The 23,529-nt window shown below is 45.1% G+C and overlaps 5 protein-coding genes across 7 annotated transcripts; 2 read left to right on the top strand and 3 right to left on the bottom strand.

Annotated features, from left to right (window-relative positions):
* Positions 1–2,101: 2,101 nt before the first annotated feature.
* LOC119326309 (basic leucine zipper 10-like) lies at positions 2,102–2,978 on the top strand. The gene has a single exon (XM_037599988.1). The coding sequence runs from the start codon at positions 2,156–2,158 to the stop codon at positions 2,777–2,779; it is 624 nt and encodes a 207-aa protein (XP_037455885.1). The 5' UTR covers positions 2,102–2,155; the 3' UTR covers positions 2,780–2,978.
* Positions 2,979–4,538: 1,560 nt separating this feature from the next.
* LOC119323769 (eukaryotic translation initiation factor 5-like) lies at positions 4,539–7,841 on the bottom strand. Of its 2 annotated transcripts, none has more exons than XM_037597479.1 (2): positions 7,667–7,841; positions 4,539–6,398 (listed from the first exon to the last, which is right to left on the bottom strand). In XM_037597479.1, the coding sequence occupies exon 2, from the start codon at positions 6,085–6,087 to the stop codon at positions 4,741–4,743; it is 1,347 nt and encodes a 448-aa protein (XP_037453376.1). In that variant the 5' UTR covers positions 6,088–6,398; positions 7,667–7,841; the 3' UTR covers positions 4,539–4,740. The 2 variants fall into 2 exon arrangements, with proteins under 2 accessions (XP_037453376.1, XP_037453377.1); XM_037597480.1 differs by having other exon boundaries at positions 4,539–6,395.
* A 1,246-nt stretch (positions 7,842–9,087) lies between these two features.
* LOC119322892 lies at positions 9,088–11,206 on the bottom strand. Its single transcript, XM_037596430.1, has 3 exons — positions 10,851–11,206; positions 9,772–9,893; positions 9,088–9,684 (listed from the first exon to the last, which is right to left on the bottom strand). Exons 1-3 carry the CDS (start codon positions 10,984–10,986, stop codon positions 9,358–9,360), a joined length of 585 nt encoding a protein of 194 aa, XP_037452327.1. The 5' UTR covers positions 10,987–11,206; the 3' UTR covers positions 9,088–9,357.
* Positions 11,207–12,230: 1,024 nt separating this feature from the next.
* Positions 12,231–21,908, top strand: LOC119322373. Of its 2 annotated transcripts, none has more exons than XM_037595871.1 (2): positions 12,231–12,748; positions 21,812–21,908. In XM_037595871.1, the coding sequence occupies exons 1-2, from the start codon at positions 12,462–12,464 to the stop codon at positions 21,843–21,845; spliced, it is 321 nt and encodes a 106-aa protein (XP_037451768.1). In that variant the 5' UTR covers positions 12,231–12,461; the 3' UTR covers positions 21,846–21,908. The 2 variants fall into 2 exon arrangements, with proteins under 2 accessions (XP_037451768.1, XP_037451767.1); XM_037595870.1 differs by lacking the exon at positions 21,812–21,908 and adding an exon at positions 12,861–13,351 and having other exon boundaries at positions 12,237–12,748.
* On the bottom strand, positions 15,830–23,133 carry LOC119322372 (serine protease SPPA, chloroplastic-like). The gene is made up of 13 exons (XM_037595869.1): positions 22,674–23,133; positions 22,129–22,312; positions 21,904–22,041; positions 21,394–21,564; positions 21,219–21,322; positions 20,395–20,462; positions 19,269–19,435; positions 18,889–18,958; positions 18,650–18,804; positions 18,289–18,394; positions 16,936–17,023; positions 16,721–16,864; positions 15,830–16,312 (listed from the first exon to the last, which is right to left on the bottom strand). The coding sequence occupies exons 1-13, from the start codon at positions 23,025–23,027 to the stop codon at positions 16,079–16,081; spliced, it is 1,983 nt and encodes a 660-aa protein (XP_037451766.1). The 5' UTR covers positions 23,028–23,133; the 3' UTR covers positions 15,830–16,078.
* Between the last annotated feature and the right edge of the window lie 396 nt (positions 23,134–23,529).

The following is a 23,529-nucleotide window of genomic DNA, read 5'->3' as shown; positions in this document are numbered from 1 at the left end:
AGGGGTGGGCACTTTTGAACCGAAAACCGAAAAACCGAACCGAACGAACCATATTAACCGTTTTATCTATTTATTCTGTGATTCAATTTTTTATTCGGTGGGAAATTTTAAGATTGTTCGGTGTTTGGTTTTTGTTCGGTTTCCAGTGCCCAAAAACCAAATACACCGAAAAAACCGATATGTACGATACCCATGCAATACCTTGTTTTTAAAAGTTCGGCAGGGGCGCGTCCTCTGGCAAATACTTGTTGGTTGTGGCAGACGTCACGCCAGCCGCTAGATGAGTTTCTAATCTCACAATCTAACTAGTACTCTTATATAACGTCATATTAGCATGGCTAACTGAATCTGTTTAGATTATTCTACTATTGTTTGCATGCAACATAGTCAATGGCCGTATTCTTCTAGCAAGTACTTATTAAGATTTCTATCCATGCAATATCGCGAAGGAGTATGTATGCATGCCCGGCGCTTGCTTATGGAAGTAACTAGCAATTAGTGTATCAATTAGTGCATGAGTTGCTTAGTTTACACGCATCACACATATTCTTCCGTACATAATACATGTAACGCCCCATGTGATTTTACATTTAGTTATGTTCACTAGTTTGCTTGATTGAATAAAGCACTGACTGATGTTAAGGTTGCTAGCTCTTGTGATATATACTGATGAGTGCATGTATTTTGGTTTTTCGGTTAACCTAATAAACCGAACCGATATATTATGGTTAATATGGTTCGGTTTCTAAATATTGTGTGATTAATTCGGTTTCCATTTCTTCAAAACCGAAATTATAAAACACCGAATAAACTGAACCGTATTAACCATATAAACCGAATGCCCAGCCCTAGCTACATCAAGTAAAAATTACTCCCTCCGTTTCATAATATAAGAGTGTTTTTGATACTACACTAGTGTAAAAATGCTCTTATTTTATGGGATGGAGGGAGTAGTAAAATTGATACTCCCTCTGTAAACTAATATAAAAATGTTTAGATCATTATTTTAGTATTCTAAACACTCTTATATTAATTTATGGAGGGAGTATATACAAGTGTAATTACTGTCTGAGATGTCCATCACGTGTAACATGGCTTACTACGAAGCTAATACTCTTGGCACCAAGCAACTTCAGAATATAGCCGCTTTCTAAGGTGGAATTGTCTGAATCTACTCGCAAAAAAAAAAAAAGAATTGTCTGAATCACTACGCTCCCGATACCTGGCAAAACTAATGTCTGCTTCATGGGGCAAAATGTCAGACTGCACAGACAATAAAAAATGTTGTTCTCTGGAACCCAACCGACAGTTGGATAAAAGGGTCGTACTGCCCTAGCTAGTGGATATGGGGTTTTGTGAGCTGACGAGAGAATTAGTGGCAAGTTGCCAACTGCAGAAGTTCCACCTTCCCTTTATCCAAGTGGAATTCCCCTGGGCCACAGTAACACCCACAACAGACCAACCTAATTTACCTTCCTCTTTCTGGAAGGTGCTCCTGCTGCTTGAGCTCTCCTTCAGAAATTTCTGGTAGGAACCCTAGAAGAAGGCAAGAGCAACTCTGCCCGAAAACGATGACCTGACCATGTCTCATACGTTCTATACTCGGTAGAGGAACCGGGCCATGTTTACAGTATTGCTCTTTCAAGCCACACACTAGTAGTATAGATGTACACACCTTTGACAATTCACCCGGACATGGCTGTCACTGTTACCCAACCACCGTGTCCCTGAATGGCCTCAGCACCTGGTGCTGGTGATGTGCTACAAAGCGGCGCCTCATTCCACCTTTTTCATTTTGATCTCGGCGAACAAATGGGCAGCCTTTTGGAGGCACATTTTCCAAAAGCTGGAGCCATAATAAAACAACGTTGCATGATGCCCATCAAGACCCCTGCTAATCTGATCCCAGTCTCGGTCCCAATCCCATGTCGTTATGTAGGAGTACTACTATGTGCAAGCTAAGCTAACGCTCTGCTTCAGTATATCCAAGAAGCACCACGCAGCAGAAAAGGCAACTTCGACGACGTGGGTCCTGTAGCTGCACATCTCCACTATAAATCTGCCCTCTCGCCTCCATAATCACAGGCCATCCGCTCTCTTCTCCGTTCCGTTCCACAGCTAGCTAGCTAGCTCGAGTGACCGAGCACGAGCAAGCATGTACCCGGCCGAGCTCGCCAGCGTCCCGTACCTGTCGGCTGCGACTGCGACCGCCGCCTTCAGGCCTCATTACCAGGTAGCTCCAGATGACTTCCTCTTCCAGTACAACGGCGGCGGCCTCCTGGTTCCTCAGGCGACGTCGCCCCCCTGCTCCTCGTACCAGCAGCACGACGTCGTCGGCCAGCTGCTCCACGAGGTCGCCGGCGGCGGGCTCCTCCTCCCGTTCGGGGCCAGGTCGTCCAACTCGGACGAGTCGGACGAGTACCACCACCACCACCAGGCGGCGCACTGCAGCAGCAGCCTCGCGGAGGAGCGGCGGCGGCGGCGGATGGTGTCCAACCGGGAGTCGGCGCGGCGGTCGCGCATGAGGAAGCAGAAGCAGCTGAGCGAGCTGTGGGCGCAGGTGGTGCACCTCCGCGGCGCCAACCGCCAGCTGCTCGACCAGCTCAACCGCGTCATCAGGGACTGCGACCGCGTGCTGCGCGACAACTCCGGCCTCAGGGCCGAGCAGGCCGAGCTGCGGGAGCGGCTCGAGAAGCTGCCTGCTGTGCCAGTGGCCGTGGCCGTCGAGGAAGCGGGACAAGTTGAGCTTGCTGCTGCCCAGGGTGATATGATCGACTAGATGATCAATGTTATTATATGGGAACTTGAATTACCATTTTTGTACCTCTGCTCTGCTCTATGTGGGACGCCATTGTTAGCATGTACGTATTCTTTTAGACATACCAGTGTTGGCATGTAGTAGTTCCAAATAAGAAAATGTTGGCATGTAGTGCTGAGTTGTCCAGTTTTGCCATGTACTCATGTACTATAACAAAAAATGAGAGCATGAAGTATTTCATGTAGTACTATATATCTTCAAAAATCACAACTGAGTGATCAATTTAAGTTTAAAAACTCGTCACAGAAATACAAGCAGAATCCATCTAGGTGATTTTGATGAGAGCGATGTAATTGCACAATCAACATTAGCTGATAAAATGAAGGCAGCGCTGTGACTGGAAAATCAACATTACCTGTCTAATGTACCATGAGATTTCTGGATAAGCAAAAGATTCAAGCATGCAACTCAATAACGCATATAACAAAAAATTAGAACAAATCTACCAAAACTTGATATAACAGCATCTCACATATTATATATTCAAACGTAGTTTCAATGAAGGACGAGTCTACGTAGCGGCCGGCTGCTCGCTGGCATGCGCGAGCGGCCGGTCTAAAATAGAAATTCTTTTATCCGCTAGCATCTGCTCTGCATAGACATGCATGTGTGTAATTTTTGTCCGCTAGCGCATGTATCTTTTAGCATTTAATACATTCACATCGGTCACAATCAGTTGGAAAAAACAGATCACATATGCATTTGTTTCGGTTTTCAAATTTTCAAAAAGCTATATCTTCCAAACCGCGCGTCGGAATTAAGATATGTTTTCACCGCTGGAATCCTCGCAACGTGCTCTTCAAAACTATATCCCGCATGGGGATGTTTCGACGAACTAGTCTTCCTGCCAACTAAACATCAATGTGTGTGCAACTAGACTAGATTGCCGCGCCAACTGAGCATATGTGTGTGTGCCAAAAAAGTCCTGCCAACTAAACATCAATGTGTGTGCAACTAGACTAGGTTGCCACGCCAACTGAGCATATGTGTGTGCAACTAGTGTCCTGCCAACTAAACATCAGTGTGTGCAACTAGACTAAATTACAAGCCAACTAAGCATATGCGTGTGCAATTAGTCTTTCTGCCAACTAAATATCAATGTGTGTGCAACTAGACTACATTACAAGCCAACTAAATATCAATGTATGTGCAACTAGACTACATTACAAGCCAACTAAACATCAATGTGTGTGCGACTAGACTACATTACAAGAGGAGGTTGCACATCGACTTTCGTCGAGGCAATAGACTAGTCGCACATCAAAGTTGTCGTGGTTGCTAGGTTGTAACCTCATACGAAGGCACAGCTCCAAACATTAGTTTTGGAAAAAAGTTGCACGATGTAGTAATAAAGTTGCACAATGCAGTAATAGAGTTGCACTATATAGCTTCAAAGTTGGCATCGAAAAAAATTCGTCAAAATATACCCATGCGGGATCTAGTTTCAAAGATCTCGTCGCGAGGATTTCAATGATCAAAACATATTTGAGTTCCGACGCGCGGTTTGAAAGATATAGCTTTTTGAATTTTTAAAAACCTGAAATAAATGCAGATGGATTTGTCTTTTTTAAACTAAAGAAGCAGTGTGAACGTATTTAATGCCACGCCTACATACACTAGCAGACAAATAAATTATCACATGCATGCGCTGTGAGAGCCGGCCGCTCGGTTCGACCAAAAAGTGAGCGGCCACTTTTTAGATTTCAGGTTCAATGAAAGATGACCAGAAAACAAACAGGCACACCAGATGCAACGGACCAGACATATAGTCGTTCGTTTAACTGACTCAATACAGAAATAACCAAAAACTCAATGGTGCAAACAACAGGCAAATACGGAAAGTTGAAAGACAACGACTGACACTTATAACACTCATCAAAGACACTCGGTAGTAGGGTGGTAGGGAATCGCAGCACTGCCTCTCACTCGTCGTCGTCAGATTCGGCGCTCTGGAGCCACTCCACGACCGGCTTGGCGTTCTTCACGACCTGGGAGTTCTTGCCGGCAGCAACAGCTTCATTGTACCACTGGACAATGGTTTCTTCCTCGAGGACGTCTCCATCATAGAGGGCCTTCAGGACGACGGGGACTTCCTTCAGGGCTTCAGCACTGCACTTGCCACAGAACGCCTCGATAGCCTGGAGCAGGAGCATCTGGGACCCTTCATCAGGCACCGCGGCGGAAAGGTACTTCTTGTTCTTCACCACTTCCTTCGCGAACCCCTTGCCCATGCCATGGAAGAGTGCCTCAAAGAGAGCATGCATCACGTCCTTGGGAGGTAGGGCTGAGGAGGCGAGGACACCCTTGAGCTGAGCTGCAGTGGCAGCATTGCCCAAGTTGGCCTTGATCTCTTCAACCAGTTCGTCATAAGGAGTGGTCTTGGGCCCAGTCTGGTTGCCATTGGAATTATCTTCAGCCTTTGGTGTCCCATTGGAACTGCCCTCTTTGTGCAGGGCCTGTTTCTTCTTCTTCTCCGTCTCCTCGGTGGCAAGCATAACCATTTCAGCAGTTGCTGCACTCAGCTGCTCCTCCATGCGTTTTCTCGCGGCTTCCGCTGACGTGTCAGTCTGCCACTCCACATCATCATCGTCATCATCATCTGCAGCAGCTGCAAGGTCGGCACCTTGACTGTGAGTTGGTGAGGTTGCATGTTCTTCATCAGAACCTCCCCCAGCAGCCTTTTTCTTTGTATCCTTGGAAGAAGCACCTTTCTTCTTTGCATCCTTTTTGAGTTTCTTCATCTCCTCATCAGCAGCTTCACCTTCTTTTATCCGCTCCTTCTCAGCTCTTCGCATAGCTTTCTTGTCTTTGCCTCCCTTCTTCTGTTCTGGCGGGTTCTTCAGGATGAATGTAGTGAGTTTGTCCCTCATGTCAACATCAGAGAGGAAGCCACAGGCAGCACATTTCAGAGTTATCATCTCTTTCTTGGAGATGAGGACCTCAGTCTCAGGATTGCCACAGCCATAACACTGCACATACTTCTTGATGAAGTTCTCAAGAAGGCCAGCCAGCTTTGAAGTATCATGAGCACCATTGACCAAGGCGATTCCTGTCTTCTCATCAAATTTTGATTGTGCTCCAAGCTCACATCCAAAGTACTTGGTGGTGTAGGAAGCGGGCCTGGCAAGTGCTTTTGCTATATCAACCATGTTCACAATATTTGTCTTGATGCCATTACCACGGCCTTCTATTTTTGTCAACATTCTGGGCATCTTGTACCTGTAGAAGGCATCATCCTTGTTTGAAGCACCAATGTTTTGCAGCGCCATCTTGACTCAAGCTTTCTGCAGCAGGTACTATCAGATGTAGAAAATTCCAGAAGTGAGAGTAGCTGCTGGTCCTTGAAGAAAACTGAGCTGGCTTTGAGCACTGGCGGTGGCAAGTGAATTCTCAGAACCAGAGATCCTAATAGGCTCTTGATGCATGCAGGGGAGCACAAACTTGTGCCTTTTTCTCGTTGAACGAGAATACTCTCCCAGCAATCCAACTGATCCCAAATAAACCGATGCTTGTTCAGACATAAAAGAAGCTTCACCTTCTAGGCCCTCCACTTTGTCAGATTGCAGCAATACAGAGGCTGCTACATTGATTAAACAAGTCAAAGATCAGATATTGCTGATTCTTCATGTAAGATGAAATTACAAGAAACTAACTGAATTAAAAATTACACCATCATCGCGGAAAGGGGATTAGAGTATCACACAGTATCAATTCATGGGTCAGTTGCTGGCAGAATTGTAGAAAGGAGACTACTAAATCTCTTAATGATAAAATCAGGAGCCCCATATAAACAGTCTAAACAGCACATGTGTGACCAACATCAACAAAGTCAGGTTGTCCTAAGAGGCTAAGATATTTGTATCAACTGGCATAGCTCCATGCAAATTACAGAATTAGTACATCAAAAACAAAAATAACCAGCATGTTGCCAACAGTCTAGACAGCACAGCATGACCAACACCAACAAAGTCAAGTTGTCCAAAGAGGGTAAGATATTTGAATGTTCAATGCAAATTACACAAAAACAACCAGCAAGTTCACAAGGGATGGTGAAGATGAGTAGACTAAACTTTTGGGGCAACTCCTGTTCAGGTGTCCAAACAACAGCAGAGGTCTACTCTAGTTTTAGGGCACACAGCCATTTACTCTTGATCACGTGCTATGTCAAGGCATAATGACAAACTCATATTTGATTATTACAAGTACTGACACTGAATATCATATCTCAAGGAGATGGATCAGAAATATTGTGCATGCAACATTAGTATACAAAGCTGATAGGGAAACTTATAATGAAGATAGCAGTCTAGAACAGAGAAACAAAGATCACAATATCTACACCTTTTAAGTGCCCACCAACAATATAAGTAACTGGTGTACACAGCTGAAGTACAAACTGACTAGGGACAATCTCTACTATTGCATGCAGACACAGCTGAAGTACAAACTGACAACAAAATAAACAGAGCAATCGCACACGTTGCATTCATCTAACCTTGCCTCACGATATTACCCAAAACTTGATGTATCAGTTGGTGCTCTAGCAACTAAAAAGACGAAATCAAGAACAGAGATGCACCTAAATATGTATCTCATAACTAGCATATGATGAACCCGCAACAGAGAAACTGATACACAAAGCACAGACTATTCTGGAACATCGAAATATGGATACTGATCCGATATGTGAAGTCACAAACCACTAGGCATATGCCTCCATCAATCAGTGCACACAGAACAGGATTGTAAATTTGTGATGCCCATCCACCCACAAACATGGCGTTCGCTAGAGTTTTATACTTGGATCCTATCTATCTACTTGTGTATCTGCGTCGCACGCTAGCTTACCAACAAAACAAGATCGGAGGGGAGGCGGCCGGCGGATCTGGGAGGCGGCGGGACGAGATAGGCGGATCCGGATGGAACGGACGGAGCGTCGGGCGGCGAGGGGTCCGGCGGGGCGGGGCGGGGCGGCGGGAGGAGGTCGCGCCGCCTCGGTTGGGAGAGAGCTGCGCGTCCAGTCGGGTTCGGGGTAGGGATTGGGATTGTGGGGGAGACCTGAAGGGGAGCCCGGTATTTATACGGGTGGCACGCGGGCCGTAATTTGCAGGAAAACCTGTGGGCTGGCTCGTAATCGCCGGAGTGGAAAAGATCCAGAAGCACCCTCCTTCGGTCCGCCCAGCTGTCAGCGTGATTTGGGGTATAATCAATGTTTTCGAGTCGATGAGTCGACGGGTCGCTCGGGAGGGCGACTCTAGACTAGTCGTGACTAGTCTAGACTCACGGTCGACGAGTCGACATGGCGACGAGTCAACGCGAGTTAAGCAGCAGGCAGTCAGGGGAGGAGCACAAGTGCACAGCAGCAGCAGCAACCAGGGGAGGAGGGGAGGAGCACACCACCAGCAGCAGTAACCAGGGCCAACTGAGAGATGGGCCACTAGTTATGCACTTCCCTGTGGCCCAAAAGCCCATCTAGTAGCTATATACTCCTCCTGTGACCTAATCCACCATCCACACTCCCTCCTCCCTCACCACAGCCGCCACACATTCTGCTGCCACTCTCTTGGCCACCAGTCCACCACTCCTCCCAGCGATGGATCTCTCAACTCCCCCGCAGCAGCTCTCTTGCCACCGCTCCTCCTCCCAGCCTGCTCCTCTTGCCGCTTCAGCTTCAGCAGCAGCAGCAACGCGGCGGCAAGGGCGCAGCAGCAGCAGCGAGGCAGCACAGCAGCAGCAGCAGCACGGCGGCGGGAGAGTGCTCCAGATCCAGCGCTGCCTCGAGTCGTTCGACCCAAAAACCGCGACTAGTCGTGACTAGTCGCGCGAGTCGCTCGACTCTTCCCAGGAGTCGAGTCGAGAGGCTGAGTCGGCCCTGGAACTGCGACTCGTCGACTAGTCGCGACTAGTCGAGCGACTCGAAATCCATGGGTATAATAACAAACTTGCTTAAGAAATAGGGTTTGGTTTGGTGTGGCAGCGTTTATTCAGTTGTTTCAGTTAGCGTTAGGTTTAGCCTGACAGCGTTTCTTCGGTTGCTTCTTCTTTTTCTTTCTCATCATCAAGCCACCATCAAGTTGATCACAATAAACTAATTGTATGTTCAATGACAACCACTTTCAGACAGTAGGGGAATATTTCAAATCCCAGAAAAAATGACATGAAACCAAATGGATAATTCATCAAGGAACTTCAACCGCAAGAAAAAAAATCAAGGAATTTGGCATGTATACAGGTTGAAAGGGTCCAAAAAGTCCGCGACTGAGTCGAACTGAATGAAACAAACTTTTTGGACGACGAAACGAGTGAGTGTTTGACAAAGGATAACTACACAAGCAAGCTCAAACTTTATTCCACTAATTGTGGTACATAAAATGTTACAACCAGGCACCAGCACCAGCACAAGAGTGCTCTTTCAGAGTGACAAGACTAAAATACAGACCTCGTGCAATCACAGAAAATGGCATCCAAAGCCAATACAGGAAGGCCCGATAATGCCATAATAGACTGCCTGCAAGCAATATGAACATCTCTGATCGTTCTTACTTCTTGGAAGGAATAAGGTAATTGAGGAAGGGTTCTGCCTTCGGGGCAATAGATTTCACATCATCAAAAGAGGCCATTTCAAAATCTTCATACTCAAAGCCAGGGGCACAGGTGCAGCCAGCAAGGGAGTAGTGCTTCTCGGGGTCTCGCTTCCGAGAGTTCACAAGATGGCTGCCATCGGATGCAAACGACTCAACATCCAACGTAGGGAAAGATCCAAACCACACATTTGGTGGCACGGTGTACTGGGGGCGCTGCCCAGCATCTAGGTGCGGACCAATTACGGTGAGGTCAATGTGGCCATCGTCGTGTAGCTCAAATACCTAGCAAACAGAGAATAGTTGTATTAGCTATATTCAAAATGGCAATCTCAATACCCATATAAAGGCAAGCGTGCAACTGTCACCAACCGTGAGAGGCTCTCCCTTGTAGAAATGCCAGGTTTCAGCGCAAGGAATACGATGCAGATGTGAAACACTCCCTGAAGGAAGCAAGAAATAGATAGCAGTGCTCACAGCACGACCGACCTTGTCTGCAGCATACATAAAGAAGGTATTAGAGGTATTTCCATGGCAGCTTGACGATATGTTCACCTGCCCTCCACTTCTATAATGTAAGCCATACACCAGCACTCAAGACTAAAACAGAGGGAAAGCAGAAGTAAACATTTCCAATCAAGAAGCATCAATATGTTTCCCGTTTAACTATCAGAACAGTATAAGGCAGACAGCCATCGACAGGTACAAATCCAAACATGGAGTTACTAAATTAGCAGAAAGATAAATAGTTCGCACTAAATTTGCCTTTTGTGGAGCATATCAAAAAGCAGCGAGTTCCTATCAAGAATGTTTGCAGTAACTGTAACTGTTCTGGCAGCGATCACAGCATAATATTTTTGTTAGAAAAATCAACTATCCTTATGCAGCCATCCCGCGACATCTTATGATATCCATTTACAGGTTCCAGTAGGCAGTAGAAGCAGAGGAAGTACAGTAGTGCAATCTTCCTAAAAGCAATAATGCCTGATGTATGTAACAACAGTAGTACACAGTGGCATAGCAAAATGTATTCCGTGCCTGATGTATGTAACAGCAGTAGCACAAAGTTATACTAACTAGTGGTATATCTAACACATCATGTTACCCCCAGGCCACAATCCCCTGGCTAACACCGCTGGTTTCTGCGCACTCAATGATCCAGACACAATGGTGAGTTTTACTATCTGAATTCCCACTTGCCAGAATATGCTACTCTACCATCTAAGGTCTGCAAGGTGTCTTCTGCACACGCTAAGACGAAGAACAAGCAGAAACCCCGATTGAATTGGGCCCAATCCAATCGGCGCATCGCACCGCACACTGCTACACCTTTATGTTTTATCTTTCTGAACGGAAATACTCCGTACTAAGCATCCCGCTCCATCCGATGAGAGAGGGGTCAGATCAGATGAAACAGACGAGAAATGGGCGGGCATGAGCATATATGTTACACTGCGGCGGGAGCTGGGCGGTGCTGAGGGAGACGGAGGAGTCGCGGAAGGTCTCGGCGTAGAAGCCGCCCTCCGGGTGCGGCTTCAGATCCAGCAGCGCCGCTACCTCCGTGGCCGTCATCTCGCAGGAGCCCATCTCCTCTGGATCGACCGGCGGGGCTCCTCTCGCTGTCCGCTTCGAGGTTCCTGGCTTCTGGTGGCGAAGGCGAAGTAATCTAGGGATCGTTGAGCGGAGCCGCCGGTGATTGATTGGGCTGATTGTTTATCCGGCTGGAACGTGGGAGGTGCGCTGCACTGCGCCGGGGAGCGGCTGCGGGGGTTGGTGGTGGTCAAGGTTCCCCTGTGCCGGTCAGCCGATTTCGATACCCTACGTTCGTAAATGTCATCCTCCTTAGCAAACGTTCACTAAATAAGAGGTTTTTATAAATCCTTATTTGTTTATTGGGCACCTGTTAACTCAACATAGCATTCCCTTCTTATTATTAAACTTAGGACTTGGATCGAGCTTTTCGGGGTGGCACGGTACGGTCCAAAGCACCACACGGTGCGAAGTAAAACCGGTCGTACTTGGATCGGGTTGGCATGGTTGGATCCAAAATCTTCATAAGTGTGTGTTTTGATTATTAGGGAAACTTGTCTAATATAGGAATGTCCTTGTAAATAAAAAATAGGGTTTTTGTTTAGGTTTTTGATCCGGTTTCCCTTATAAACTGGATCAGCCAAAGCTTAAGGGGGTGACTCTTGGCTTTGGCAGCTTTTTAGCAATATATTCAGGTGGGGATCCTCTCCCCCGGTGACCGTTCAAAAAAAATCTTGATTTAAAATGATAAAGTGTAATATTTAGGGGTTGTTTGGTTCCATGACACGAATTGCCACACCTCAATTTAGGTAAGTTTGACCAACTTAGATGTGTGTTTGGTTCTAGCCACAACTAAGATAAAAAAAGTTATGAGCAGTAAGCCCCACATGTCATAGAAACAAAAAGTGTGATAAGATTCCCTAAAACAAGCCAAAGTGTGGTTAAAATTTGAGCATCTCAAGTATGTCAAGTGTGACAATATATGACAAAGATAATCATGATTCTAACAGGTCCTTATTTACTAGGTCGTGCTTGGGCTGGCCCAGCCCCACGAGTGCATGACGGGCCATTGGGTCATGCTTGGGCCTCCCCTTGGCAAGTAGCACGACATGGTAAGTATTTTTTTTGTTGAGAAACACGACAAGGTAAGTAAACCGTGCCAGACTGGACTCATTTTTCAGAGTATTTAACAAAAAACTACCACAATTCATGGAACCGTGCCTATAAACTACCACTTTACAAATTTGTGCGAAAAACTACCATTTTTTCACTAATCTTTGACTAAAAACTACCATGTATAAAAAGTGTCCGATTCAACTTGTTTAAACTCAATTATGACGAGTTGGCCCACACGTCAGTATAGAAAAAGCAATCAGCCCCCCAGCTCGCCCATCTCGCCGGGAAGGCACAGGCACGCCGGCAGCCCCCACACGCTCCAATGCGAGCAAGATGGCCGGCGGCGGAGACACTACCGCACTAGCTGCTTGTGTACGGTGTACCCAACACCGTCGGAGTTGCCAGGCTAGCTAGCCATGGCCATGCACTACTGCTGCTCGTTGCGGTCGGAGCTGCCACTTGCCAGGCCAAGCTGCGTAGCGGCCCTGCTGGCCTCGCTACATGCTGCCGCGAACCGCGTCGCACCTGCTCGCCTCGTCCGTGCAGCGGTGACGCGCCGCCGCTGGCCGCCATGCTCTGCCGTGAGCCGCTGGTCGCCGCATGTACCCCGCAGGCTTCGTCGACTGCGTTGGGGGGACCTCTCCCCCTGCGACGACCTTGCCGACCTCGCCGGCGCCGCCAGCGTTTCCCGCCTCTGGTGCAGGTTCGGACCACCTCCCCCTCTTTCTCGCATGCGCTCCCTGGTGGCTGCCGCGCCCCGCAAGTCTCGCCGCCTGCGCGTGCCGAGCTCACCGCATGTGCCCGCTGGTCGCCAGGTGGGGAAATCAGTCGATGAGAGAGAGGGAAGGGGAAAAAGCAGGAGGTACGCACGCCGCCGGCGACGACGTCAGATGGCAGGAGGATGGAAGGTTTGGCGCCAGCCGCTCCGGCCACACCAGCTCCGCCATGAACTCAGAGGAGGCACGCGGGTCACCGGAGAAAGAGATCGAGGCGGCGGTGGTCTTCACCGGAGAAGGAGGCGGAGGACCCGATTGCTTCTTTGAAGAAAAACTAGGGACCCGATTGCATTTTTAGCCCGTTTATGTGTGGGGTCGGGCAGTCAGATTTGCGTTTAACCCAGGCAAAGCGAGCAGTTTTCACACTTGGTAGTTTTTTGTCACGGATTAATAAAAAAGTGGTAGTTTTCGGGACAAAATCGTAAAGTGGTAGTTTTCTGTCACGTTTCCATGAATTGTGGTAGTTTTTGGTTAAATACTCCATTTTTCATGGCCCAAAGCACGATGAATTTGGGTTGGGAATTTGGCATGGCACGACTCAAGTCCCAGGTTTACTTCTGATATCCTACTGGGGCAGAGGAAAGTCGGGCCCACATGCGCCATCATATTCACATCACTATTTATATTTATCTAACATAAAGGGATCTTGAAGGACCGAGAGCCGCATTTCTCTACTCTTATAAAAAATTGAGTTGATGATGATGGTGTGCCTGCCATCTTACAATATAGACCGCCCGATCTATATCTGACGGATAGAAAGCAAACTATGGCAATTTTGCAAAAAGATACCCGCACCTCTCCCCATATTTGCAGATAAGGCCTTCCCGTGTTCATCCTTATCTCCCACAACCTCATTGTTGAGCGATTAAAAAAGGAAGCATATGGAACAATCTGGCATGGGGGCCACTATTGGCGTCGTCCATCCCCATGCCTCCGCTCAGTCCGACCATCAATCACCACCACGTCCTCCTCACCTTATCTCTCTTTCTCGAGATATCATTAGTTTTTACACATGGGATTACTTCCGCATGGGTCAATCACAACAGGTGTTTTATAAAAAATGCATCTTGATATTCCGTGCAATGCACGGACATCTTGCTAGTTAGATATAAAAGTCATGGTACTACACACGCAAAGACTAAATAGAGAGAAACAAATAACAACACGGTCCTTAAAATTTATGAGAAGAAGCTTAAATCATGGATATATAATGCAATTTGGTCATGACATTAAGCTCCAGTGTAGGACCGAACCCATTGTCACCAAGAACAACACCACTTGGGATGATGAGTTCACCACAAGACCACCACCAGCATTTGGCTATAGGAAAAATGTGGACACCTAGATGAAATCATATTGTCTCCTATTAGGCCTTCATGCCACGAGGAAGAGAATGGGAAAACATTGTAATCAGACACCGAACCTCCAACAAATCGCTTTTTAACCAGAACATTCATCGGCGAGGTCGCTGAGACAAGTAGTTAACTACTAAAGACTGATGCTCTCTGAGAGGAAGAATGATTCGATGGTCGTCGTAGCTCCTCCACGAGCACAACTGAAGATGAGCCCCATGAACGAAATGATCTGTTACTCAATGAAGATTGGACCTCGCCCCATCGCATTTCCCTCTACCTCCACCATGACTGCTTGAAGAGGACATAAGGGGCAAGACCGGCGAGCTTATTATGAACATGTCGGCATTGAGTTTCCCTCGTATATGATTATCACCATTGGAGCACCGGCAACACAAAGATCGCAACCGCGTCGGGCCTTCTCGGGCGACTCTCAGCGAGAAGGGCGGGAGAGATGAGAGTTCATGTAGCTACATTTATAACATTACTCTGATGTAGACCTCAAAAAAACATGGCATGTTGTGTCTAGCCGATTGATGCTACTTAGCTAGAAAACCAAAAAAAATAAGAATTGTTACTGCAGGTTGCCGGGCAAACCCAAAAAGGTAACAAGAAACACGCACCAGTATTACCTTTAGGTACATTCAATGCTTTGCCACCAAGCAAAGAAGCTACATGGAGAGGTATGTTTTGAGTAAAACAAAGCGAGACAAATAAATAAACCACATAAAATCCATGGGTTGTAAAACGAATGAGTATTTTATGATGCATTATTTTTTTACAAAAAGAGGTTGGCCTTAGCCTCTGCATAATCATGATGCACACAACCATGATGCATTATGGCTAAGTGTTTCTTATTTGAGAAAATGCAAAAGCTAGTACAAATTCTAATACCGCCACACCCTGCAGATACAACGCGACACCCTAGAAGCTAGGCATGCAACTTCAAAAAAACAACAGGCATGCAACAAACATATTTAGGACGCAATATGAGTAGATTGGTAAAATAAATTAAGTTTTTCTTAAGCACCAGTGCTTATCTCTATATGAGGGGTGCCTAATTAAGCGTCTACTCTCTAAAAATAAAACTGATGCTTAAGAAAAACTGGTTTATCTTTGTAAGCACCTTGCATTGTGAAGCATTTTGCATTGTACAAGGCCTTACCATGCTCACTATGGCTGGATATGGTTGGGCGCTTTGCGATGAGGAATTAACGGAGCACATATGTGCACACACACCTGTGAAGATGCAAAGCAATGGTTGTTCTACACGCATCAGACATTTAGCCAAGGACCTTTATTTTTTCTGGAAAAAAGGCAAGATGCTTAACCTGTATGGTTATGGATGGCTACAAGACCAAGTTGAGTTTTTTTTTTTACTTTACTGGTTGTCTTAACTTTGTAAAAACGTGGAAGCTGTACTCAACATTCTACAAATACAATCCAGAAGCTAGGGCCGGTTAGGACTTAGGACCCAGACTTCAGAATTTTACAAACTGTAGTCATTTGTAACTGCGAAAAATCACTGAAGCTCCTTGCAATGCTTTACTGGGTCTCCTCCATCCATAACAGATCCTCTTGGGATTTGCAAGTCCTACAAGCCCTTCAATTATGAGAACCAACTAGAATATGAAAATGGTGTAACATACATATATGTCAGCAACAAAGAGCAAAAGGCTATCAGGTGGGGCAAGATCAAGCAAACACGAGAGAACTTAACATTCCTCGCATTTTCAGTATGTCGGTTACAGGTTACAAAGCTTGCATATGCATCAATACAAGCATGACTCGGTACCAAATGTATTGTATTCTACCTGAATTTAGGTAGGGTGGGTGTCTATTTCCATGTCACTTCTGTCTTCTCCTATCTACAGCTTTTCGTAAACTTTAGCTATTCACTGGCGATCAACCGAAATAATTTGTGATTTCTTTTACGAGCAAGAAGAGCTGATTTTCTCCTGGCATGTTTTCCAATCTTTCGAACAAGATGCCATCCATTCTAGCTTGGACACCATTTAAGGAGGTGACATCCTGTAGCACCCCCTTCACAACCCTGTCAACTCCAAGAATTGAACCCCCGATGCCTGATAAGATCTCCGGTAGCGTCGGCGAGGCCTTTGAGATCTCAACTAGCCGGACCTGCATTATTCAGCACACAATCAGAATGCAGTTATTCAGCACACAATCAGAATGCAGGTGGTGAACTCTAAATCGTGTAGTTCCACTCAAAGCCACACTATGAATACTGCAGCTTGCAACATATGTCGACAAGCGAATTTCCAAAACTAGGAAAGCAGGATCAACTTGGAATCCCAGGTGAAACAGATGAATGAACACTGCTGCTTGAAGGGCACCTCCCTTGATTACTTCATCAGAATGTCAAGCATTGAGAAGGCAATAGCTACAATCCTATAATCAAAGAATTGAATGTAATTCTGTTGCTGTCCAATACATTCTTAGACTCTAACTACATGCACAGATATATACTTATGCATGCATGGCAGACGTTTTGTTCATTAAGTACTTTTTGTTTATAGAAGAACCAACCTTCTTATCCTGTGGTATCTTAGCTCTCTGTTTTGCAATAGCAAGCGCCTGTGAGAATCCACCTAGCGAATCAACCAACCCTCTTGAAGCTGCATCTTGGCCGCTCCAAACTCGACCTTGTGCAACAGTCTCCATCTGGTCAATCTGGTGGAGGAAAGAACTCAGCACATGCTCCAAGAAATATGAGCTGCACAGTATCAGAGAATAATTCTTACACTCATTGAGCGTGACATGGCTGCTTTATCTCGAAACGATGCGTAAGCATTTTGCGCGGACTTCTCAAAAAGTTCTGCCTCGTCTGGTCTGTGGAAATATATCACATTCTTTAAACACGAAATTATCCATATGATAGCTGTTATGACTTATGAGCAGGGCTTGTAGTATTGCACGGACCAAAAAGGCAAAATAGACAGTACAAGGAGTCAAAGACACACACACAGACCCTATGCCAATAGAGCAATACCAGAATACCTTAAGACCAGTTAAGCATTAAGCAGCCAGGTGGCAACTCAGACAGCATATTTAACAAATAAAAACAAGAATTAAAAGAGAAAAGGGGGAAACAAAAAAATTAGATGAAAAATAATAAATCAGAAAATTTGAAGAGTTAGGAAGTATTCTACAAAAAATGGGGAAATTCACAAATAATTTATATATTTAATAAAAAACAATAAATACAGCGGATAACAGTCGAAACCGTCATAGTTAGCCTTGATGTTGCTTTCTTTGTATGCCTCTGCACTTCTTTTCGGATTTTCCTTCTTCACGAGTTTTCTCAAATTTTCTAGGTTTTTCACAATATGTTTTTTGTCCCCACCCTCTAGACTTTATGGCTGTTCCTATTTCTTCTCTACATTTCACTTTTTTTTCTTTTTATTCTTCTTAATTCCGTTTTTGAGAAATTTATGTGTTGAATATGCTACTGGGCTGCCATGTGTGAGAAAGCCACCGCCATGTCATCCAAAACCAAGGATTCAAGAGTTGAGGGGCATGGTTGTCCGGTATTGGAGTCTACCATCTAGGGGGACTATATCTGAATTAGGCCTAGAGTTGAGGGTAGGAAATTGGCTTCATGCTTTCTTTCTAAGAAAGAATGCTTTTAAAAGAAACAGAGAATAGATGGTCCTGGACTTACGGTTATTGGCAAAATCAAATATGTCATAGGCTATTAAATATCACAGCTATTTACAAACCATAGCAGACCTAATAAACCACATTATAAGAGTCGGCATTTGCTGTTGTATGATTAAAACGAATAATTCGATGATGAAAAAATAAACAAAAAATACTGAAAGGGTACAATCTGCTTGATTTATGATGAAATCACGTGATAAATTAATATCCCACTTGTCTATTAAACGCAAACACGTTGAACCATTGTAAACTATAGCACCAGTCCAAATTTCCAGTGCACGGCTTCCATACTATTCTTAACTTGACTTGACCCTGACGGTATCAGACTCTTTTTGTAACAATCTGGTAAAGGTCGCTGGATCCTGTGGGCTCCTCAAATTTACTTCTATTTTTATTTTCCTAATATACTGCAACAAATGAAGTGCCAATATTACCTTAAAAGGCGTTGATCAGCGGCATTAAGCTCTGCATATCTACCCCTAGATAGAATTTCTTTGTTGAAGTCAATCCTCTCATACAGCTTTTGAAGGATAAATTTTCCTGTTATTCCAATACAGAAATAGTAAGCTCAGAAACAAACACTCAACGACAACCAAATTCACTATCCAAACTGAGATCGAGTAGAATAGATGCAAGCCCAAAGTTGAGACTGTTGCAAGAGAACATAGAATTTGCACTGGAAGACCTGTTACTAGTCTTAGCAAGCGCAAATAGAAGGTACTCCCTCCGTAAACTAATATAAGAGCGTATAGAAACGCTCTTATATTAGTTTACAGATGGAGTAATAAGGATCACCTGTAATAACTCCAATTGATCCTGTTAGAGTAAGTTTCTCAGCAACAATAACTGGCGCAGCCATTGCCATGTAGTATCCACCACTTGCAGCAACATCAGACATGGAAGCTACCACAGGCTTGGACTCAGCCAGGAGTCGAATTTCCCTCCACATCCTAGTTAAAATAAGAATAATCAATACATAACTGAAACTCTGCTGCTGCTTCTGCTGCCTAAATGAAACCTGGGGCAGAACTTACAGATCAGAAGCAAGAGCATCACCACCAGGGCTGTCTATACGGAGGATAACAGCTTTATACTTTTCTGACTCTGGAAAGGGTAAGAGACTTGTACATTAAAATTAGATGAAATTATTCTGTTAGAGAACCTATAAACTATGACAGAAGTTTGCATTATATGTGTACTTATATAAGCTACACCAACTGCTTCTACAGTCTGTGCTCACTGCAATGAAACAGAGAAAGCTCATCTCATCTAAAAATATAAATAAATTAGGGAACTGAATCCAGTTTAAAAAATGTTCAGATATATTTTATATTTTTTCTACCCAGTACAAACGTATACATCAAATTTGCATCTGAGACACCAATTGATTGCTGAGGTAACATATCATAATTACCTCTAACAGTACGTATCTTCTTGATTAACTGCTCGGCAATAATGCCCGAACTAGAAACACTCAGGCCACTGCGAGTTCGTGTTATGCTTCCAGATGCTCTGATTACTGCAATTAAGTCTCCTCCTCCTCCTATCCCAAGAGTTGATTTTCTTACACGTGAATATTTACTGGCAGTTCAGACCAATGTCAGTTCAGTAAATAAAACAAGGAGTTTATATGTGTTGACTTTTCAGATTAATCAAGCAACATCAAATAATACCAAACAATTGAAGTGTGCAAAAGAACTGAGCAAACACCTCATAGTATAGGATAGAAAAATTGCAACATTTTAGGATAAAGAACACACACACTGACAGTCCACAAAACAAAGCTTAACTGGCCCTACCTGACACCAACTAAGGGATATGATCCAAGTCATCTTTTCAGTTAGGAAAATTATCTTTTCTTTTAAAGACAGGGTTATCATCTAGCATATCCCTTAAGTAAATTAGAGGTAAGGCGGAACCCTTTACTCCTCCCCCCCTGTAATGTGGTAGCGGTACCACTGCTCTTTCGCTGGGCCACAGGAGTTCAGGGCCACGCCTGTTGACCTCGACAACTACCCTACATGCTCCAATCCTTCCATAATATCCCAGCCCATAAAAAATGTTATTCACAATCATGCACTCTGCTCATATCAACAAAGAAGAACCAGAGATTGTAGGTTCCACTGGCTATTGTATAGTTTCCGATAAAACTGCTGATCCAGTTTGGCCTGTTCAGCCTAGAGATGGAGAGAACAACTATCTATGGCTATTTTCCAAAAATGTGTATATCAGTGTATATGTGTAGGTTTGAAGCATCTATATGTAATTGGTCATGCCTAAGTGGAGCGAGGCCAGGGTTAATTTGGTCATTTCTCACTTCACAAAAAGCAATAGAGATGGAAATGGCTGAAAATTGATGGTGGTGGCAAAAACATAACAATTGATGGAAGAGTGCCATTTTAAGAAATAGCTGAAAAGCAATGGCACAGTTAAAGTTCCAGAGTCGACTAGTGCTATTGTTATAAATTTATCAGAAATCGTTAACTTGGCTGGCTTCCAGTTTGCACCCAGTTCTCCAGAACAATGAATATCTAAATTACCTGTAGTCAATCATACGCAGGCTTTTCTTGTCATTCTGTCCTACTCTCTCTTTCAGCATTGTCATTACCTATTGAATAAGACAACGCCAACAAAAACAATAGCAGACAAATAAAAATAAATAAAGTAAATAATTCAGTATTCTAGTTCAAATAAACAACACATTATGTAAAATTTCATGTCTAATTTGCCAGTTTGACAAGTCGCATATCCTGAACATTTCGACATTTCAATAACGAAACTCCAACTAAGCTTGACTGGTTGAGTCAGCAATTAACATATCAAGTACATAAGTATATGTTGTAGGAAGATTTGATGTTTCCTTGTTGTGGACACTTACCTCAACTAGGACCCTAGAGTTCCCTTTCTAACTAAATCGAAGAGTCTCGTATAGATATGACTTGCTTGTGCACTAATAATGGCCAAGGATCTCACTATTTTACACACCTATAATATAAATAGAGAGACATCACTTTACATTCCTAATATAGATTACGTATCATGCCTCTGGGACTAAATTTGTGTCTCGTGTCTTTTATTTCTTGTTCTTGGGTGCTTCTTTGATGCATAACATTTCTACTAGTTGAACCTCTGCCTACTCTAGAGCCCCAAAACAAAGAGACTAAAAAGTTTTGGTGTTTACATAATATTGATGATATGGAAGAAAAAGAGGAAATAAGGATCGTTAAAGTTAAAACATCACTTGTATTCCTAATACTAATCACCATGGGTTGGGCAGAAGATGCAGTAACAACTAACTTAACTCAATTTAGTCTTGTGCAATTTACTTGCCAACTCAGTGATCAGCTAAGGAGGGAATCTGTACCTGATCATCATACAATAGATCTGTTATCCAACCTTCTTTCTTAAGTCTCTCGACCTGATAGACTCCTGAGTTGACAAATTCCTCAATTTCTTCTTTTTTCTTCCCTAGAAAAAAAAATCTGTAATGATGATGTTTCAATTAAATATGTGAAAGTGAAACAGATCTATTTAATTACCATGTGTGGAAGACACTGTATCTAGCCAGTTTCCATAGATATTATCAAGCAGTGCACCCAGCATCTCCTTAACTTCATTTGACATGCTCTTCCGCCCAAGTTGGTCTCCAGCACTTTTGTAGCGACCAATTCGTTGAATTTCTGGCTGTACTCCAACTTTCTCAAGCACACCTTGCAAATCGAATTAAAAAGTGCTAGAGTGTTAGCTACGAGAAAAGAACGTAGATGCATTCAGATTGTCTCATTTTGTGGACAAATATCACAATGGGCAAGACCAAGCTCATAAAACTTGGTCAATGAGAAGCTAAACTAATAGAAATGCATCAAACGTTATAATAGAATGAAGGATATTTGCTGCAAAAATAGCAAAATACTTCTGCAGTTCTGTCGCACTATAACAAGTGTAATTTTGAAACAGGCTTGAAGATCAGCAGAAAATAACGCCTACTTGATCATGGTGCACTTGACCAATAACCAGAGGTATCATGTTATCGCTGTACATGCAGTTACCTCTGAGAAATGTCTGCTGAATGGTTAGACCATACAAAGCAACATAAGCACTTGGCGGTGCATACAGCTCAGCACATGCACTAGCAAGGTAGTATTCTTTCTCCCCTCCGACGGGCATGTATCCGACAACAAATTTACCTACAAAAATATGCAACACTTTGTCATAATATGACAGGCATGAACATAAGGTAAGACACTACCAAATTCAGCATAGCTTGTGATTACCAGATTTCTTGAAATCCACAATGTGCCTTCTGATCTCCTCCGCCTTTCCCCATCCACAGCTCAGCGGCTCTATGTGCAGGTAAATCCCTGATATCCGTGGGTCATATGCTGCCTTCTCGAAATTCTCGCAGATTTGCGGCAGTGAAAGGCCTGACGAGAAGCGGGTCTTCAACTGATCGGATATCTGCAACCACGGAAACACACCATCAAAATCCAAACGCACAGAATACAGTATGAAGACTAACAAATGTTCGAACAAAGTCCAAACATATCTCGATTCCAAAATGACCAAATACAGTGGAAGGTGCGTGTGAGTGAACGGAACACACGCCAATCCACCCACCCACGCAAGCATGCGCACACGCACACGGCGTGTGCCAGGATCTGCAACAGCAACAGTAAATTTGCTACTGCAATACAAATATCAGGGCGTCCGCTAAGATGATAAGGCTCCCATAATGCGCGAGATGAGCAAGTCGTATTACTAAGAATGGTACTCCTGAGTAGCAAAATCAGCAAGCGCGCGGTGCCGAAGAGCAGCGCACCTCGCCCCGGAGCGTCATGGTGAGGACGCTGCCCTTGCGGACGCGCTTCCACGGCGGGGCGACGAGCATCTTGAGCTTGACCGCGAGCTGGGTGCCCCAGCCGAGCTCCTCCACCACGAACGCCGGCGCCGCGGGCAGCGGCTCCTGGGCCTCGCCCGCGGCCAGAGGCGCCTCCTCCTGCTTGGTGGCCCCTGAAGACGACTCGACGGCGCGGACCGGCACGCGGAGGAGCGATGGGAGGTGGCGGCGGGAGAGGCGGGGGAAGGACGCGGAGCGGGAGGAGGTGGCGGTGGCGGCGGCGGAGAGGCTGGACCGGTGGTAAGGCGCCGAGCGGAGCACGAGCAGCCTCGCCATTGCTCGGGAGGCTCCCCGAAGCTTCGGGGAGGAAGGAAGGAAGGAAGGGCGGGGTGGGCTGGGGGAGAGCCGCGCCCCTCGTCGCGGCGTCGGGGATGATGGGTGGAGTGGTGGGAGGGAATGGAAGCGGGCGGGCACGGAGAGGGGGGAGATGGCGCTGGGGGTCAAGTGTGGTGGACCGGGTCCAGGAGGGATCGTGGGGTCGGGAGCGGAGCGGAGGAGGTGGCCGGCTCGGGGCGATAGGTGTGTGGGGCGGCTCACTTGGCGCCACGTTGGGCGCGTGAGACGCAGAGTATGGGCACTTTTCTCAACTCTGTTGGAATATCTCGACGAAGGCTCAGTTGGAATTTCATCAGTTTTTTCCCTTCAGTTCCTTCTTTGTACCCCTTAAGAAAAAAAGTTCCTTTTTTGCGTTTCTCTACTCCTATAAAAAAGGGAAACGTTTCGAACCGGCGAGCCGGCCGAACTTTCGGCCGGTCTCGACATTATACTCGTGCACAGC

The sequence above is a fragment of the Triticum dicoccoides genome, chromosome 6B (genome assembly GCF_002162155.2).
Source record: "Triticum dicoccoides isolate Atlit2015 ecotype Zavitan chromosome 6B, WEW_v2.0, whole genome shotgun sequence".
Lineage (NCBI taxonomy): Eukaryota > Viridiplantae > Streptophyta > Magnoliopsida > Poales > Poaceae > Triticum > Triticum dicoccoides.
This window is presented reverse-complemented; position numbering and strand designations above follow the sequence as displayed.